The 19875-nt window shown below is 42.9% G+C and overlaps 1 protein-coding gene across 2 annotated transcripts in view; it reads left to right on the forward strand.

The window, feature by feature from the left end:
• Positions 1–17906, forward strand: part of sema4bb (sema domain, immunoglobulin domain (Ig), transmembrane domain (TM) and short cytoplasmic domain, (semaphorin) 4Bb) — a 63166-nt gene extending 45260 nt beyond the window's left edge. For both annotated transcript variants that reach the window (XM_037095733.1, XM_037095732.1), the window contains exons 6-15: positions 1786–1897; positions 2375–2491; positions 2897–3054; positions 7267–7448; positions 7968–8118; positions 9195–9405; positions 9585–9700; positions 10577–10734; positions 11947–12038; positions 12455–17906. In XM_037095733.1, coding sequence (XP_036951628.1) covers positions 1786–1897; positions 2375–2491; positions 2897–3054; positions 7267–7448; positions 7968–8118; positions 9195–9405; positions 9585–9700; positions 10577–10734; positions 11947–12038; positions 12455–13227 — 2070 coding nt within the window. In that variant the 3' untranslated portion in view covers positions 13228–17906. The remainder of the gene's footprint in view (positions 1–1785; positions 1898–2374; positions 2492–2896; positions 3055–7266; positions 7449–7967; positions 8119–9194; positions 9406–9584; positions 9701–10576; positions 10735–11946; positions 12039–12454) is intronic.
• Positions 17907–19875: the final 1969 nt, after the last annotated feature.

Below are 19875 nucleotides of genomic sequence, written 5' to 3' on the forward strand. Positions count from 1 at the left end.
TGCCTCTGAAGTCGTGCTCAGGATGGGAAGTTTGAATGCTGGGATAACATCATGCTGCTGTGTTTCAGATGGTCAGTCATCTAAACTAATGAAAGCACCGCAAACATTTCATCACTTACTTGTTGATTAGCAACTGAAAAGTTCTTGGAAAAGGGAAATCTTGTGGGCGTCAGGCCATATTTCAAGGTAAAACAACATATTTGATATCTTGTTAGCCAACGTTAGCGTTCAGCCACTTCCTAGCTAACGTTAACATTTGATTTCATCCACTGTGTCCAAGATATGGGTTGATGTTTTTGGAACTAACCGGTGCCTTCCCTGTCGTATCGTGGTACACTTTCAAACCGCAGTGTTAGCTGGGAAGTGGTTGAAAGCTAACGTTAGCTGTTGTCTAACAAGCTAATGAGTCATCATATATGCTGTCTTACCTCAAAAAATGGCCTGATGTCCCTTTTCCGATGACTTTTCAGTTGCTAATCAACCGGTAAGGGATGAAATGTTAATGGTTTACGGGCGGGACACTGAGCGGGACCACTGAGTGGTGACTTTATACGGAGAGGCGGCTGCATCAGAGCCAAAGTAGGGCAATTTGAATTGATTTGTTTTAGTGGCAATCACATAAAAAAGCACAATATTCCAATAATCAAAACAAAAAGTGACTCTCTGATTAAGATAAGTGCCCGGTCTATTCATCATCTTTTTTTAGTACCAAATCTCTGCTGCATCAACATATATTTAGACATGTCAGATTTGTTTTATGATAAAGTTGATGATTGTGAATTTTCGGTCCTGTGATATTGGCTCCCACACTAGACAACAGAGTGGAAGAAAACAGTTTGCTCCCATTTTGATCATTTATAATCTATATCAAGTATCAAGCAAAAACACTGAATATGACTGTTTGCTGCTTTGCTGTGTTTTCTATTATCCTAAGTTGATTAAAAACGGCTGGTCACAAGACGTCATCCACACTTGCACCCGGCCTTCCTGTTTGACCCTCCCTGCCTGTTGACGCCAACGTTTTTCTGCTCACTGTTTGTGATGCGGCTCACTGTTTAAACGGTCCAACCCCGAGATTACTCAACTGATGTCACTGCTTCAGACACAACAAATCTCCTTGAGAACCCAAATAAGATTATTATTATACAACTGTTGCACAACTGGAACTGGCGTACACAGAGTTAACGTGGTCTGTCGGTGGATAATGTCTGAGAGCAAATGTTAAAAGTAAAGTCTGATGATGAAACATCATACAAGCTGCTGACAGGCATATTTAAAGTAATGTTTCTGGTGGTCTATCCATCCTTTTGATACTTCTCTGTTTGTCTCGCTCAGCCATAAGTCTGTCTGACCTCACTTATGACATGAATCTTTAAAAACAGGTTACAAGTGTATCATTATAATTTTCATTTGAGGCTCAGTAATTCCCTGAAATGGCTGGTCACTGCAGCTTTCAGCAAACATCCTTTAAACTGTACCAAAGGGTTGCATTTGGGTGACTGTTTTGAGCGAGCGATTAATGAACATTAGTGAGCGTTTACTGCAGCAGGATGGCGCATGTGGTGTTGACTCACAATAAACTACAGCAGCTGTTGACATACAGTATCCTGAAGACCTGGCCTTGCCTCCAGACGCAGCTACTGTGTGTTCAAAGTGACCAGACTCCCTAAAAGTCGGCGAGCTGGAGGTGGCTGAGCTCACTGTAGCTCACTCTTTACTGTAAGTACAATTTAATTGGACTGCGCCTGAGGGACATTTTTTTCCCTGTTTGTGTCTCGTCTCCAGAACACGTCAACATTCACGCTGGAGAGAGACGAAGTGGGCGAGGTCGTGATGGAAGACGGGCGCAGTCGCTGCCCCTTTAATCCAGAGTACAAGTCAACTGCCATCATTGTTGGTACGTAGAATTACACACACTTCTCCCTTTGTGTCACTTTAAACATTTGGAAAAGACAAAGACAAAGGTATGATTATGAGTGGCTTCGTGCAGGGAAACAGGCTCAGGCTTTTCTGAGGCTATACTTTGATGTTAACTACCACTTTGATTCAGTAATGAGTCACGATGTGCCTGCTGATGTTGTTTGTCTGCCTCAGCCCTTCTGATAAATAGCCGGACACCAACAGACGCTGTTTGTGTTCAACTTCTTTAACAAGCAATTAGGGAATAATTGAGCTGGATATGAGCGGAGGACATCATTTGTCTAATCCCTCACTCATAAACGCTCTCTCTAAACTACCACTGACTTCATCTGTTGCAGTTAAAAAAATTAAAAAGCCCCCAGCACAACATTTATTTGAGGTTTATTTTGCTTAATTAATAGCAAATTAACTTCTTTATTTAAAATCTTTGCAATCTTTGTCTTTTTTCCTCCAGATGGTGAATTGTACACGGGCACCGTCAGCAACTTCCAAGGGAATGAACCAGTCATTTACAAGAGTTTGGGTCAGGGAATGGCTCTGAAGACAGAAAACTCTTTAAAATGGCTGCAAGGTAAAAAAAAAAAAAAAGAAGAAGAAGAAGCACATCAGATTGGACTGTGTTTCTCTTTTTTCCCGCTCTACAAATCTCCCATTATGCACTCAACAGAGCAGATAAGCTCCAAAAAGTAGCGATCATTAGCGAGGCAAGGCCCGCTAATGCAGGCAGACGGAGAGTCCTATCAGACGGCGCACATGGACTTCAAAACACAGCTCTGCCGTGTGATCTCTGACTTCTCTCCGAATTTACGAAGTCACAAAGCGACTGAAAGCATAGTTCCATTGCGTTGATGATAAAATTGTAACGTGTCTCTCTCTCTCTCTCTCTCTCTCTCTCTCTCTCTCTCTCTCTCTCTCTCTCTCTCTCTCTCTTTCTCTAACCACATGTTTCCTTTTGTGTTTCTCTATTTTAAAACAGATCCTGTCTTTGTCGGGTCGGCTTACATCGAGGAGAGTCAGCCAATAGGCAACCCCGTGGGAGACGACGACAAGATTTACTTCTTCTTTAGCGAGGCGGGGAAAGAATTCGACTTCTTTGACAACACCATTGTGTCGAGGATCGCTCGCGTGTGCAAGGTAAGACACCTTTACGGTTGGGGCGAGGTCATTGCACAAGAAGGCCGTGCAAACGTAAAGAGGCGCAGCGGGCTGGAGCTTCCCCTCGATAATCCTCGATACAATTACCTCAAAACAAGGCGGGGCGCTCCCATGTCAAAGCACGTTTGGCCACATTTAACTGAACGTCACGCCGGTGCAGACGCAATGAAAATGTGCCACTGGTGCGTTAAAGCGCCTTTTCTGTTCGACTGTGCAAACATGTTTTCAACAGATTTGGTTTCCCCGTGCCTGAATCATCCTCTCCTCCTCACCACGCCGCCCTCCCTCCCTTTCCTCTGCAATGTCATCTCCCCCTCTCCTTCCATCTCCCTCACAATGTCAGCTGCACTCGTCCATCCCTCCAGCTCCCTGCCTTTCTCCGCCAGCGCTTTGAGCTTTGCAGGCATTATTAGTATTCAAGGGTGCTTCGCAGCAATATGAAATGCTTTTTCCACTCCACTATATGGCCTGTTTTTTGTTGCAGGCAAACCGTAGCAACTGCAGAATTCGCTCGCATCATTTAAACCACCGACGTCATCCCCCCCTCCTCCCCTCCACGAGAGTTTAGTTGGGTCGATCACCCTGAATAATCAAGAGCAGACTTTATCCTGTTTCACCTGTCATCGGATCAATTAAAACGGCTATGAACCTGCCTGATATACATGCTCTCAGCATCCCTCCCTGATTGATGCCTCTTGTTCATGGAGGCAGTAATGTGAGTAATCGTGGGGACAGCATGTAATCTTAAGTGACAGCTTAATGACTTAGTCCTGCTAGGCTGTGGCACTCGGTGCTGCGACACCTTTTCGAAGCCGGCGGAGCACCTCCTGGGTTCTATATATGGAAATCACTGACAGAAAAGGCCTCCAGACTGTGGCAAGCGGGCAAGCTGTTGCCGCAGAAGAACTGTGCAATAGAGACAGAAGAATGGCTTGCTCTGCTCTATAGAGCGCCTTTATTTCACTGGAATGCAGCAGCCCTCCTTCTTCAGACTGACATCTTTTCAGCCGCTGCTCTGTGGCAGTACAGTAGAGATGCAGGTGTTTTCTTCAACAATGCACCCGCGAACAGCCTAAAAAACGGCAACAGAACCGCGTATTGAGACGATGCAGAGGAATTCCTCCGACTGTCCGGTTTCTACTCGAAGAAATGATCGTCTGACACCAGATAGAATTGATGTTGCACAGTGCTGATTGGCTCTTAGTACTTGCTATTATGTTTTTTTTTTTCCTTTTTTCCTTTCCCTCAGTGTGTCAAATAGGTTCCTGTGCATGTAAAAGGAAAAAAAACTGTCCCTGAAGTGCCTTAAACGCCTCGCCAGTAGTCCTGCCTTTAATTCTGTGACTTTTTGACATCACACTATGTCACCGTATCATACATTTACATACTACATGCAGAGCTGACAGGAGACACTATGAGTGGTGCTGGCTCAGACATATGGGAAGCGACCAATCAGAGCAGACGGGGTGCACAGGAGGGGGTTCTTAAAGGGACAGGAGCTCAAAACAGAGCGTCTCAGGCAGATGGGGAAATTAAATGAAAACCGATGCGTTTCTTGAGCATTTAAGCATGTTAAACCTAATTTCAAACAGATGATTCATCATTTCCAGGAAAACTACTGTAGAAATTCAGTACAAAAAAGCAGATGTTGCTGAATGTTGCAATGGAAAGATGGCTCTAAATTTGGAGTTAGAAATAAGTCAGTCTTTCTGTGAAACTCTAAAATACCAAGGGAAGTCCCCCCTCACACAGAATTTTGAAAACTCTACCCACTGCCTCGATCTCTCTATCATTTAATGTATGCCAAAGTATTTATAAACAGCGCCTGTTTGCGCTGCACCCATGGATGTAAAGATAGTTATCTCTGGATTACTTGGATACTGAAGGAATCATAAACATCTGATTATTATCAAGCTTACAGTTTATACTCTGGATCAGTGAGTCACACTGAATCTAAAGCCGTGGTAATTGTGTCTGTGTGTTTCGATTTCACCGAGTTATGACTCAGTCGACGAAGGAGTACAGTTTTGACGCAAATTGCAGCAATCAGGTCTTAAAGGCTTAAAAGTGCCTTAATTGCCTTCATGAGCTGTGTGTCCCTGCTGCTGCTGCTGCTGCTGCTGACTGTGTCGGTGAGTGGGCCCAGTCAGCAGGCAGAACCACGCTAACTAACTTCCTGTTGTTTCCGGACCTCCGACGTGTACCTGTCCACCTCTCAGTGTCTCTGCCTCACGTCCCTCTCCAACATTTCTTCCTGAATTGCTTCAGGCTGACATCCCACACTATTTCCATATTCACCTTTTGTTTCTCAGAATAGTGTCTCACAACTGAACACACACACACACACCCCCAGCCCGTGTACTCCTTTCAGTCTGCAGAAAAAGGCTGAACTCGGATCAGAGTTAAGTAACTGCGAAGTACGAAGGCCCCTCCCTAGAACACACTTTTCTTGCAGACTGACAGAAAACATGCACTCCCTTCTCCGTGTCCCAGGTCAAGGCCAAATATGTGTAATTGTGGTTTTATATCAATACGTGAAATATTTTGGCTGAGCTGGTTCACCTCGCAGACATTTTCTAAGATAAGATAAATCAAGGCCTCGTCAGCCTTTTTCGCAGTGTCCCTCCTAACTACTGTTTTGCTTGGGGTTTGCCAAGTAATTCTGCTTCCGAGTTGTTTTTCCTCCCCCTCTTTCCCATCTGTCCCCCTCCCTTCTTCCACTCCCTCTTTCGGTTGTTTATTCAGGTGTGCACACTGAGGGACTGTGAAAAAAGCGGGCCGATTATGAACGCTGTGTGGCACCATTTTCCTAACTTCTTGTTGAGGCTGCTTCTCAGGTGGACAAACGTGATGAACAAAGTTGTGTTTTGATACCACACATACGAGCGAGTGTATTTTTGGAGGGCAGTTATCTGGGGAGGGGAGTGGTCGATTTGAAAGTACGAGCTGCGCAGCGGAGCACAGCAACAACAACGGTGGACAGCTGAGAGAGCAGGAATGTGGTCTCCTCATTATGTGGACAGGCTACTATCACAGCCCTGGTAATTGGCTCCCAGGGCCTGAAACATCAGTCCCACGAGGTTTCACCTCACCGTCGTGCAGCATGATTGTTTGTGTGTAGCAGAAAACAGAGAGGAGGAAACGGAGGACGTTACAGTTTTGCATTTTATTATCTCCTCAAAGGCGAATCGCTCCTCATGCTGTTATGTAGGAGTTGTTCGGGGTTTTGGAGGCCCTGCTGACGGGATAGTTTGGATCCGAGGCTAAAAAAGCTGTCTTGAGATTGGGCGAGACCACTTGTTTTGGTCGTGTCCTTCCTCCTCCTCCTCTTCCTCCTCCTCCTGCTGCTGCTGCTGCTGCTGCTCCTCATGTGTTTTCCAGCTTGCTAGCTGTATTTGGGAGGAGTCTCATGTGGTGTGTGTTTACAAGCTCTTTGATAATTGCTGGTCCCAACAAACCCATCTGATATCTGTTTTTGTGAATATTTTGTGACAGTGTAAAAGGAGAATAAGCATCTGCTCTGTATGTCAGAGGAGAAGTGAGGCGTGAACCACTGATGTTCATTTCAAAGCTGCAATTAATAACCAACCATTGTCTGTTTTCCATTTCAACAACTCTTCTTCAAAGAGCGACTGATATTTGTCTGCCACACATTTTTCTCAAAATGTCCTTTGCAGTTAAGTGGTTGGAGTTGAATCAAACAGTGCAATCCTGTTTGGTTTAGATTAGTTGTCCAGATTATTTCTCTAAAAATAGTCACAACTGTCACAGTAACCACGTTCTTGCTCAGATTCCCTTCTTTGACCTCAACAGCACCCTCTAAAGTCAAGCAGGGGGATTGCAGCTTTGATATAACAAGCATTTGCCAGGCTTGCAGGCCTTTTTTTTTTACTTTCCAACAACTGGTGAATTGTGTCAAGTCCCCATCCAATAAAGATATGTCTTGCTTATTGTGGAGCTGAATCTGATTGGCATGAACGGTCATCCACTCTAAAGACACAGAGTTTCAATAGTACGAATAATTTGTGACTGTCTTAAAAATCTTCATCAGCTGCATGATGCTTTCAGCCCTTCACTCTCCGATTTGTGTCCTTGGCCACGTTCCGTTCCTGTTCAAACTCATGTGAATAATATTTAAATGAGACATACAATCATCTGTAACAAACTGTAATGTACCTGACCTGTTTGCAGGGTGATAAAGGCGGTGAGCGGGTGCTGCAGAAGAAGTGGACCACCTTCCTGAAGGCCCAGCTCCTGTGTTCCCTCCCCGACGACGGCTTCCCCTTCAACATCATCCAGGACATGTTCGTCCTGAAGCCCATGGGAGACAGCTGGGAGAGCACCGTCTTCTACGGCGTCTTCACCTCCCAGTGGTACGAAAACAAAGATGTGTTTTATTTTATGCACAGACACTTTATTAAATCTGATTTGTGTTCCCGTTTATGTTTATCCAGAAACACACAGACAGACACATGAATCTACACAGCTCACACACACAACCTCCAGCCAGTTTTTATTTAATATCTCCACTCAGACTTGGCAAGTCGCCTTTTCTTCCTTGGCTCATCTGAATTTAGAGCAGCTGTAATGAGCTTAAACACTAACAGAAGCTCATGCAACCCCGATGTCTAATTAATGTATCAACAAAATAAAGGTTTTAATATGGAAATCGTTCAAGCGCCCACTCTACAACTGTTCTCCAGTGAGAAGTTGCTGCTCCAGTTTTCCCCGAGTAAAATGATGAGAAGTGCAGAAAAGGATGGACCGGGTAGAGAAACCCGCTGCAATAAAACGGACACGCATAAAGTGCGAGACTAAATCTTAAAATCGCTCCACTTTCAAAACTGCAACAGAAGTATGGAGAAGATATCAACTTTTATATGTGTTGACAGGTATAAAGGAGCGTCAGGCAGCTCGGCGGTGTGCGCGTTCACCATGGCGCAGGTGGAGAGAGCCTTCAGCGGGCGCTACCGAGAGGTGAACAGGGAGACGCAGCAGTGGTACACCTACAACCATCCAGTGCCTGAACCGAGGCCCGGGGCGGTGAGTGGTGCAGACTACATCCTGTCACAAACAATTCAATTCAGCTCCTTTTGCCTCAGCTCACCTTAACCTCAACGTCAAGGCCATTCAAGTAGCATCCAGCTCCGTTCTGTCAGAGGAAAGTCCACATGACGGATACAAATTACAGAAATGTTTGTTTTTTAAATTCCAGATACACATTTTTATGATTATCTTTTACATTTTTACACAATCAGTGTATAATACAGTCCAGAACCAGCTGGACCTTTAGTCTGATTTCTGGCCTTTTCATGGTTGAGCTTGATGGAAAGCAGATGTTCTCCTTTTCCTCTCTAATGAAAGAATCCAAAAGCACTGTCTTGTTGATTTTCTGCCTAACTGTTCATGAGTCCCACAGGCAAAAGAAATGCCTAAGAGCTTAAAAATGAATAGATATTAGCTTAAAAAATGTTATCAGCCAGTTCAGTCTTTGTTTCCAGTGATACCGCACCCCAAACATTATGCTTTAAGCGAACATTAGTAGTAATGTTTACATTTTCACTGTATTCTTTAGGATATGTACAAATACTAGAATGTTTGAAAAAAAAGTCTTGTTGTTATATTTTCAAGGCTAGGCCTGAATTTAAATCAAATCCTTGGAAGTACTTGATTTCCTGCATAATCTGATGTTTTATCTACACTAGAAATCTTGTAAACCAAGAAAAATATTATAATGTATCATATTTTTAGAAATTAAAAATTATCCCGTAGGTCATTTCTACCATGGTGCACATTAAAGGGGCCATATGGAAGAATTTTACCTTAAAACATAGAATTATCAACAGATTGTAAAGAAATAGCAGTTTTAGTGTTATGTTATTGTGTTGCTGAGATATCTACAAAACTTAGCATGCTAACCAGCCTAGCTCAGCCCGTTCAACTCGGTTCAACTTCCTGTTCAACTCGCAGTTGCATTTATAGCAACAATTTAATGTTTGATTTTAGGCAAGGCATGAAAGTACTGAGATATTACTGCTTCTGTTCAACCACTGTGTATTTTCAGGACCACATGAATAAGCAGAGATTCATTTTTTCATTTCTAATTTACTCCCTCGCAGTGCGTGACCAACCACGCCCGGCAAATGGGTATCCAGTCGTCCCTGCACATGCCTGACAAAGTGCTCAACTTTGTCAAGGACCATTTCCTGATGGACAGCGTGATCCGCAGCGCTCCTCTGCTGCTCAAACGCAGCGTGCGCTACACACAGATCGCCGTGCACAAGATCCAAGGGATGGAGAGGGCTTACGACGTGCTCTTCATCGGCACAGGTACGGCTCATTACACAACAACTGTCCACCTTATGGGTTATTTTGTGGCTATTTCCGTAATTTTTAAAGGAAAATCTTTGTTTGTATACTTCAGTGTGTTTGATTTGTTGCCTGTATCCGCTCACAAATCCCCCGCCTCCCGTATAAGTCACTTCCACTCGTCCTCTTGTGTCTTCCAGATGATGGAAAGCTCCATAAGGCCATCAATGCCAACGATAAGATGCACATCATCGAGGAGATGATTCTGTTTCCTGAGCCTCAGCCTGTGCAGCACATCGAGCTCGATCCTCAGCGGGTAAATCACAAGTCTTGTCGTCTCAACGCGCATCATAATGATGATTGTCTCTCTGGTTTGTGTCAGATTGTATTTAATCTCGACTCATTTCGCACTCAAATTCATTTTTTAAGTGATAAAAAGGGGGGAAGAGCTACATTTACCGGATGCACAAACTGGTTACAGACATTTTCTTTCCTCGGCGACCATTCCATTGAGATTTCCTGTAAGTTATAGCACCGTCTGGAGCAGAGTTTATGATCCTCTCTGGCATTTTACCCCGAGCTAAATTTCATTACCTTTCTCTCTTTATTACATAATGGCCTCTCCCAGGGCCAAAGCAGCCAAACAGCAATCTTATCTGAGATTATGTAATTCTAAGTCCAAGATACGTTTGGTGCGTATATTCTGAGCACCAAATAGGGATATGAGAGACAGACAGAATCCCCAGGAAATCTAATATGCTGGTAGACAAGATGGGCTAAATTTAGACGGTACTTTTGGGAACACTGGGATGTGCTTCATATGAGGATCAACGTCACAGTCGTGGTGAAAAATGCATTTCTGGATAATCATATTTCCGCAAAAATGAGACATAGTGACTGTGTTTAAAATCAAGATGAGGCCTTTGTATCAGACACTTGTTCTCATGTGTTTCTGAGCTTATCCCAGCCCATCAAACGACTTGGCCAACATCACAAAAGAGAACAGCTGGCCTGAGTTAGCCCTTAAATTCTTCTGTTTATCTTAAGTAATTGTTTTGGCATCGTTTCCCTCTTCCTGAAATCAGAAAAATCTGTAATCCAAAGCAGAAGTTCTGTTTCTGTTCTGTTCTGTCCTCCGTTCACCTTCTTTAATAAGAGATTCGCCTCACTCACGGCTCTTCCTCTCCTGCAGGGTCTGTTGTTTGTGTCGTCCAACTCCGGGCTGGTGGAGGTTCCTGTGGCCAACTGCTCCAACTACCTGAGCTGCGGAGAGTGCGTGTTGTCCAGAGACCCCTACTGCGCCTGGACCGGGCGGCTGTGTCGGGACGTCAGGATGGCTCCACCTGACAGGTGAGAGATCACCGAGCACACAGGGCCACAAATTCCTCAGCTGCTCTGAAACTTTGAATTTTATTTTGAGAGTACAACCCCACGTTTCCAAAAATATGGGGGCGCTGTGGAAAATGTAAATAAAAACAGAATCATTTGACAACAGTTTTAGTGAAGCGTTCCTGAGCCCATGTAATAATATCCTTTATACAATCATGTGTTTTCACAAAGTGCTGAACCTCGTCCATTCCTTGATGACCTGTGTTTTCCTGTGTTTTCTGAGCTTTAAATAATTTCCCAGTCTCTTGATGCTTCTGTCCCAACTTTTTTTTTAAAAAACCTGTTGCTGGTGTCATATTCTGAATCAGCATAAATGCATAAAAATCACTGAATTTGATGAGTGAAACACTGAATATATTGTCTTTGTATTGTTTCTAATTGAGTACAAGTTAAAAAAGGAATTATTCTGCATTATTTATGTTTTACACCTCATCCCAGCTTTTGTAGAATGGGGCGGTTAACAAAGGCTAATTATGTTTACAAAAAAAACACCTGAAAAAATCTGTTGAATTCAACAAACTCTCTGAAGCATGCATGTTATTGAGATTTCACTATTACAATTATGGTTTTACATGAAGTTGGATGCTAAATAACTTATTTCTAAAGCAAAGCGGCCCACAACTACTATGAACAATGACCTGACAGGCAGGGAGATATTAAACAAAGGAATATTACAGCCTGTAGTAGGTGATTTTACACCGTTTTGCTCAACAGAGGAGTAGGCAGCTGTCTGACCGAGAGGACTGACCAGTTTATCAGCCAAAATATGAAAATAAAGAGCTAAAATCAAAATGAATGAATGGCACAAATCTTGAATAACTTGTATGTGCCGATGTGTCTGTTTGCATGAATGGTTCTTGCACGGTACTCACACAATGAAAAACAGGAAAAGGTGCTAAGTTGGTGTTACCTCACCTTACTTCACCTGAACTGCCTTTTAATGAATGTGTTTTTCGCAGCGTAATATATGAACGTGCAACCAAACAAACAGTCATGTGCGACAGCAGGTAGCTTTTAACAGAGATTTGTTCTCTTCATCACACTGGTGAAGCGGTACTCAAAGGTTTGAAATGACAGGCCTGGAGGGAGAAATGCGTGTGCTTGTACACGGTGCCTCTCATTACAGCTGCTGACCCCTCACAATGTTGTTTTGTTCAATATGTTTTGTTTCAGTCACTGGCAGCAGGATGTGGAGGAGGCCGATACATCAGCCATTTGTAACAGGACACTTCCCAGCACCAGATTGTTCAGACCGGCAGCTTCTCGTAAGTGTGACCTCTGTGTGAAGTCACCTTTTGATTATAGTGTTGTCGGGCACCTCGTGAGCACCACAACACGCTCATAAAGGTGTCACATGCAGATTGTCATGAAGGCACGAAACATTGTGCAGTTCTGTGTATAAGAATTGGGAGCAAAAGGACGTATCCACCAAATCTTTAAAGAGAATAGCTCAACATTTTGTTTTCCCCCCAGTCATTATGCTAAGCTAAGCTAACCATTTGCAGGCTGTAGCTTCGTATTCATGCCCCCTATTGTTCAGAGTATGAACTGACAGGTGGCCAATTCTTACCTATAACACCTTTTTTAAATTAAGCTTATTCTATCTGCAGTTGGTGGAATATTGATTACATGGAATCTTAAAGTGTTTTGAAAAACGTATCGTTCTCTCTTTTTTCTAAAGGTGGCTCCCACTGTAAGCTCATTACAATCCCAGCCAACACGTTCAGAGTCCTGCCCTGTAAGCTGCGCTCCAACCTGGCGCAGAGGAGGTGGCGCTACAGTGACAGCGCCAGCCAGTTCCTCTACGCCACCCCGGAGGGGAACCTGGTGGTGGTGGCTCAGTCTGACAGGATCGAGACCTACGAGTGCTGGTCGGAGGAGGAGGGTTTCCGCCAGCTGTTGGCCAACTACTGTGTGAGGGCGGAGCCCCGCCAGGAAAGCACCACTCTTATTGGACACTCCCGCACGCCGCACATTGAGCAACAGGAGACCATCATCCTGCCCGGCGAGTCCCGTTCAGAGCAGGTCCACACGAAGACGTACTGGAACGAGCTGATCGTGGTGTGCGCCCTGCTGGCGTTCTCCCTCGTGGTGTTCTCCCTGTTCGTCATCTACAGGAACCGAGATCACATGAAGTCCATGCTGAAGCAGGGCGAGTGCCCCAACATGCAGCAGAAGAAGCCAAGGATCGTGGGAAAGCCTGCAGAGAGTTTGCCCCTGAATGGTAACACCATCCCCGTCTCCACTTCTGATCACAAGGGCTACCAGACGTTAAACGACAACTACATCTGCAGCACGCCCACCCACGAGTCCTCGCCAGACAACAGCAAGAGCTTCTCCGAGGCCTCCGACAGGCGGCCGCTCAACGTGAAGGAGAGCCACGTGGAATACTCCCCGACCTGCCCGCGGCCCAGAGTGAGGCTAGGCTCCGAGATCAAAGACTCAATCGTATGAGAGCACAGTGTTCGCTTAAGAGAATCCACCCTGTATCTCCATGAAGGATACAGGCCACTGAGCGAAGGAGAGGAGACCCCGACATCCTTCTACATCACAGCATGTCTTTTATTTTAGCCATCTTTGTTCTGTGATCAATGCGGAGGTCATTTTTGTTTAACCATTTCCACTCCGAAGCCAGAGGTTGGTCCGGTTTGCTGCCTATTGTGCAGGAAGAGAAGCAGCAGAGGATCATGACCCGTCACAGCTGCTAAGAATCGTTAACAGTCTTTGTTTGAGTCATTGTCATGGCCACTAATGTGTGTGAGTGCGGGGCTGGGCAATATGGGGAAGAAAATAACCGATCAACAGAAGATCTACTTCCGTTATCAGTATTTATCACAGTATATCTCTAGGTATGCAATATCCAACATCCAATTAGCTCCATCACTTAACAGAACAGACACTAACTCATAAATAATATGTTGCCCAGCCCTGTCTGAGTGCGTGTAAACTTGCACATGCTCTGCAGAAAAGTCGACACTTCTGCTAATATGCACACTAGAACCAAGCTACAGCTTCATGGTGACCAAGAGTTCAGGTTTAGGAGATATAGTACAAGTTTTGCCTATTCATTACGATCCACACATTACAGAGGCAAGTCAGAAGCACATTTGTTCCCTTTTGCTGAATAGATGTCGTGACTGTACGAGGACGAAGACGGCGAAGGATGAGGCAAATCAGGAGGAAAAACACCCGCACCCTGGTTATAAATCGAGCCCTCGTAACGAATAATTTAAAGGACTGCAACTTTAAAGGAAGATCATAATTTATTCTCCAGGGCCTAACTATTGACATTTACCTCCTGAATGTACGCTGTTGTTCAAAGAAGGTCTGCTTCATTCACACATCACTGCACCGTGGACAATTTAGGCAGCCCGTTGCTCTTCATCTCTGCTCATCTGAGACAGCCCTGTTCTTCAGTATTGACCTGCAGGCACCACGATGGGCTCATAAACTGACACAGATGTCCTGTTTTTCGAGGCGAATATGGAAAAGAGACCTGACATTGTTCTGTTGAGAGAAAAAAAAAACAACAACAACAACCACAGAGCCAAGACAAAAGGAAGACGTCCACACCTCTACCATGATCAGGGCGGCACTGACATCATCACGTGCACTGTGCCAAAAAAAAAATAAAACTAACTTGATCGTCTTTCTAAATGCAATAGTGCCATTCTGTTATGACCACTCCCATGCTTTGTGTTAGCATTGATCACTGTCGAAGAGCACATGGTGAGGAAACCAGAGGTGGGTTTCACAGACAAGTAAAGTGGCACTAATAATAAACAAATGTGAAGGGCGAGGATGGAGATTTTTCCCTCTAAGACTGTTAGCTTATAACGAACCTTTCAGACTGTGTTGGGTCAAAAGTAATCGACTTTTCGTACATAAAATCTGAAGCGGGGCCAAAGGATGCAGCATGGAGGTTTCTTCATGTCTTGCGGTTGTGATAAAAGTATTCCAGTTTTCCTTCCGCTACCCTTAAAGGAGTTATATGCCTTCTTAGCAGACACTGAATCACACCGACACAACCAGTTTGAGAACATTGAGCTTGATGAGCACTGACGACACAAACCTTCTCTAAGAGGAGATAACACAGGTGAAAACTGCACTGCTCAGTTTTGATAGTTTGGGCTATGTTTTTGCATTTTTTTTCTTTAAATGTACGCAAATTAATTATATTTAATTAGATCTCCCTTAGTTGTTTAAAACAGTAAACATCAGAAAGCTACAAATACAAAAAATCTTAATGGAAGTGAACTGAGGAAGTTTCAGGATGATGGTAATGTTTTACCCTTCTCACCATTTTTTTGTCTTAAAAAGTATATAGTTTAACAATCTATATTGTAAAGAGTGCAATATGTAAGAAACATTTTTAAAAAATACTTTCATTCATAGAATTTGAAGAAATAACACGTTTGAAGTATGTCAAAGATTTTGATGCTAACCCTGTGTTGTAGAGGTGCATCTCCTGATGTTAGCATGCTAACCAGTTAGCACTGGGCCTGGAAGTGTCTGTCATCAGTACAAAGCTCCTGTGCTAACACCAACACTCGCCCCAGTTGTCCAGCTAGCTGCACAGCTAACTGAGCTAACATGGTAACCATAGCTACAATCATGGGTGTGTAAACAGGATGCAGTTAGCAGCTGTTAGCAGTCACTAACTGCTGGTCGTAGTGGAGGTAGCCAGTTCTTACATATTACACTTTTTAAAGGAAGTTTTCTCAAAAACATTTTTTTTTTCTTTGAGCGATAAATCTCCACTTCAGCAGCACTTACACCAAACCTTCCAGTTTGATTCTCATCTATATTCTTAAGATGTTTACAGAAAAGGTTTGTTTATCTCATTCATAGCCTGATTTATAAAACATAAATTAACATTTTATTCTGAACACATGGTGACATTTTTAATTTTTTTTATTTTTATTTATGGCTGTTGACAATGTTTTCTAACGTTAAGTGTTTGTCACCAAAATGAAACAAGAATTTCGGACCTGGATTTTATCCAATGTTCAGATTTCTGTTATGGAAATGTATGCAAATTGACACTATTTAATCATATAAAGCCTTATTTAAACATTTAGTAGGACGGAAAGAAAAAGAAATCTCATTAATCTCAGTGAGTAAACACCTGGGGAACTTTCATGATGATACCTATTAGTTTAAATTAACCCTCACCTGTAGTGTCTCCCATGAAGAGCTAATAAACTCCAAATTTAAAAAAATCACAGTGTAACTTATAACAACTGTCGCTGTCGTGGACATGTAATATTCACTGGTCTCTCGTCCAGCCTGCAGCTGCACAACATAATGACGCAGTTGCTCAGAACACTGCATTAGCTCAGTTAGCTCAATACAACCTCCTCCACCAGGTGACATTTCTCACATGCATAGCATTCACCACACTCACTCAGATGTCAAGGCGACGTTAATGTGAAAGCACAAGTAATCAGGGTCTTGAACACTTCACAGGTTTGCACATGTCAGCAAAATTAGAGTGACTTCTAAGAAATGCAACTACTGAGAGACAGACTGTGTGGCTGCTACGGAAAATGATTTTTTTTTTTTTTTTTTTTGTAGAAATCAGTTAATACAGGGACCAGTGCAGCCATCACGCTCGACACTCTTGCACCCACATTCGCTTTTTCGACTTTTGAGACTTAACAAGCAGATATTTCCAAAGATGTAGGAAGCCGATAGTGTTGTGTAAATCTGAATGAGAAACATTTACACGGCCATAGGGACAATATGGCACCACATGTCTTAGAAGAAATCACCAGTTCACTGTATTGATCAAGTAAGCCTACCGTATATATTCCAATACCATACAGAATTAACATTTTTGCGATTTCCGACACTGAGCAGACGACAAAATGCTATGTAACTGCTACAAAGTTGACAAAGTACTTGCATATACTGCGCAACAGTGGTCAGTGTTTCCTTTCTTTCTTTGTTTTTCTTTTTTTTTTTGTTGTGTATATACAGTATCTGTGCTTAATATTGTGTGTTTTAAGGGACCTTGTGCAAGATGTGTTGTAGAGATAGTCTTGAAACTAGAGAGTGAACACTGCTGATATTTTGTTTTCGTAGTGCTTTACTGCCTACTTCAGCGTAAACATTTCAACTCTTGCACAGAAATACCGCACATTTCTCACCGCGCTGTTAGTTCAGCACCTGGGCTGGTTTTTATCGAGCATGTCAAAGCAGGAGAGCGATCTCTAATTATCTTCATGTCATACTGAATTTACGGGGTAGCTCGATACTGTAGGAAATAGTCTTATTCACTCCCTTGCCAGAGGTTAGACGAGAAGTTTGATACCACTCTCGTTTATGAATATGAAGCTACCACTACTTAGCTTCATGTAGGTTAGCTTAGCTTAGCATGAAGACTGGAAATCCCAGAAACAGCTAGCCTGGCTTCAGCGAAAGGGTACAAAACCACCTGCAGTGACAACCCGAAGTCTCTTCGTCAGCTTTTCCAGGAAATCAGTGGTCACTCCAGGAAATGGTGCAGCACAGAACTTCCAATACAACCAAAATGACTTACTGAATTTACCGGTAAATTTTTAATTGTTGCGTATTTTCATTAGTGAGAATTTGATAGATTTTTTTGTCACCTTTGGACAGATGCAGGCTAGCTGTGTTCCAGCTGTTTCTCGTCTTTTGCTAAGCTAACCAGCTATTAGAAACGGGGTGCATCTTCCAGCAAAATGCAGCTGAATTACATTATTAAAAGAAAAAAGAAGTTGTCAGACAGGCTACTTTTTGTTTTTATCAGTTAAATTAATATAACCGGCTATAGAGTCACACCATCCATACATTAAAGGGGTATCAATCTTCTCATCTAACTCTTGGCAACAAAAGAAATAGGTCTATCTCCCAAAAGGTCCATCTGCTCCCCTGATCTTGTTTGCTCGCTTGCAAGCAAAGACTGACAAATTAAACCAGAGTATAAACAAGAGATTTATAACAGGAGTAAATCAGATGCTTAAAGCCTTGGTGCAGAGCATTGTTTGTCACCACAGATTGTCTCGACTATAAAACATCTCTCTGGTGGTTGAATACCCTGCTTTTGAGATGCTCGGTGAACAACCTCACTACATATTTTCAAAAAAAAAAAAAAAAATGCCTTTTTAGATCTCAAGTTGTTCTTGCCTTTAGCCATGTGCCACATTGTACACCACCCAGCAGTGACCTCACCAACAGAAACGTGGTGACTGGCATGATTGTAGCCCTCCATGGGCGCACGCAACTCCACAACTCAACACGGGTCAACGGTAGATTTACAGCTTTCACCCAAGCCGCCGTTAACTTAACCTGCGAACAGTACAGCTGGGAGCTTCTCAAAATCACGTACCATTCTGCAGTCGCCGCTTATGTCTCACGTGATGCCGTGCACGTAGGGAACATCTTTCTGAACAGGTCAATATCTAAGAATAATACTAATACTTTCTAATCTCATGTAGAACCGCTGAACTTAACAATACCATTTGACCTTAGTAGTTAACAATGCCAAAAAGGTCAACTCTGTGTCAGAAATGCATATTTATTGATGACGTGCTTTTCATTAGAAAGCAAGTGCTACCATGGTGACCGATGCTTAATTTTGAGTGGCTCCTCAGTAATGCAACATACTGTACTGGACATGAATGTAGCCGACAATAACACATTTTGTAGAACATCTACAGCAGTCTATTTTCCTAAAACGGCTTAAGTAGGCAATCCATCGCAACATCTTTTCAGGATTTTGTTCTGGGGTTCATACTACAAAGAGAAGGCGCACTAGAAGTAATTAATCATCTGTGCCACGCGACGTAGTAACTGCAGTAAGCACAGCTTCAAGTCCTCCATATCGGCTCAGCCATGAGACACAGCAACAGCTTTGCCTCAGAGCTCCGAACACCATAAGCTTATTTGACTGAATAACTATTAGACAAATGTGGTCTTGCCTGCATGATTTCCTTTTTTTGTTTTTTTGTTTTTTTTTTTAATTTGTTGTGTACAAGAAACATTGTGAACTGTATTTTTTGTATCATTGAGATTGTGACTGTTGTTTTTATTATATTGTACATAAAAAGCACTTTATTTTAATTTTTTAAGATAAATGAATAAAATACATGTTTTGACACATGCAAGTCTGAGTCCATAATTAGTCCTACAGTGTTATAGGAGTGGCCTACATTACCCACAATGCAAGATAACTGCAGAGTGACTCATTGGAGGTCATTTATTATATTGCATGCCGCTTCCTCTGAAGCAACAATAGGCTTTATTGTTATTTTTCACAATGCACTCTGAGACCCGTAAACACACTTTAATGTGTGCAATTGGTGGATTGACCCTTTAAGGTTACAGTTACATCCAGTTTTGGAAGATTCATTATAGGTATTAAAGCAACAGTGGACTCCAGATGTTTTAAAGAGCATCTCTCCTTGTCTTTGGATTGCTGTCATCAGAAATAATTGATGAGTAGTCCTCCATTATTATACAGACTGTATTGGTAATTTAATCAGTTAATTAATCGCTGAATTAAAAGTCCAATTCATTAAGCGATTAGGTAAATTTACATATAAATCATATTATTCAGGAAAGTGTTTTTTAAAAAATTTCATCATTATCACTCAATCATTTAATTTGGAAATTAATCATATTTAATTTTTCAGCACTGAAGTGATGCTCACATTAGCTGATTGCCACCAGCTGCTTCATTTAGGCCATCGCTGACTTGTAACGTCCAAACATATTCATGTGGGTGTGAAATGTGGCGCTCATAACCTGACACTTGTCAGTCCCACTGTGCTGATAGGCTCACGCCAGCGCCGTGGACTGCCGCGGCTCCCGACCTCCTCCTCATGTTCCAGATCTGTTTGTACTGTTGATTTAACTCAGATTTAAAGTTTGTGTCGTTGAGCGTGTTTGACTAAACTGCAGTCGATGTGCCGCACCAAAAAAATCGAAAGCTTTGATGGGAGATGGGAGAGCCTCTTACACCCAACACTGGAAGTGATGCTGTGAGAAAGGCTGAAGCTCCTCACGTCCAGTAACAGTGTATTAATTCTGCTGCACACTATCGTGGACACGCAGCGATTCAGAGGGCAGCCCTGT

This window comes from Acanthopagrus latus, chromosome 4 (genome assembly GCF_904848185.1).
Source record: "Acanthopagrus latus isolate v.2019 chromosome 4, fAcaLat1.1, whole genome shotgun sequence".
Lineage (NCBI taxonomy): Eukaryota > Metazoa > Chordata > Actinopteri > Spariformes > Sparidae > Acanthopagrus > Acanthopagrus latus.